We start from the raw sequence: 422 nt of genomic DNA on the forward strand, positions 1-422 counted from the left end.
AAGGTTTGTGGGGGCTTTTAAGTGATGTAAAGGGTCAGATTCCAGTTCTTTTGTTTCGTTTCTGCAACTGAGTTGCTCCTCTGCACATCTTCAAAAACTTGTTATTCCTGTTTTATTCTGATCTGCAGATGGCGGGTGAGAAGGCGGCTGGTGAGAAGAAGCCAGGCGAGAAGCAGCCAGCTGAGAAGGCGCCAGCTGAGCAGAAGACAAGCCAGAAGGATGCGGGTGAAAAGAAAAAGAAGGTTAAGAAGCATCATGCCAGCCGTAACCCTGTCCTGGCCCGGGGCATCGGGAGGTATTCCCGATCAGTCATGTATGCCAGGAAGGCACTGTACAAGCGCAAGTACACTGCTCCAGAAACAAAGTGGGGACAGTAAATATTGCGTTGAGTACCCATGTTTTTCATGGTGGCTTTGGTTTGA

The 422-nt window shown here is 49.1% G+C and overlaps 1 protein-coding gene across 1 annotated transcript in view; it reads left to right on the forward strand.

Moving 5' to 3' along the window:
• The first annotated feature begins 128 nt into the window (after positions 1–128).
• RPL6 (ribosomal protein L6) overlaps positions 129–422 on the forward strand; it is a 3,279-nt gene continuing 2,985 nt past the window's right edge. The window contains 1 exon segment of the mRNA XM_010140368.1: positions 129–389. Within this exon segment, the coding sequence (XP_010138670.1) occupies positions 129–389 (261 nt within the window).

Source organism: Buceros rhinoceros, unplaced genomic scaffold (genome assembly GCF_000710305.1).
Source record: "Buceros rhinoceros silvestris isolate BGI_N320 unplaced genomic scaffold, ASM71030v1 scaffold6150, whole genome shotgun sequence".
In the NCBI taxonomy this organism is placed as follows: domain Eukaryota; kingdom Metazoa; phylum Chordata; class Aves; order Bucerotiformes; family Bucerotidae; genus Buceros; species Buceros rhinoceros.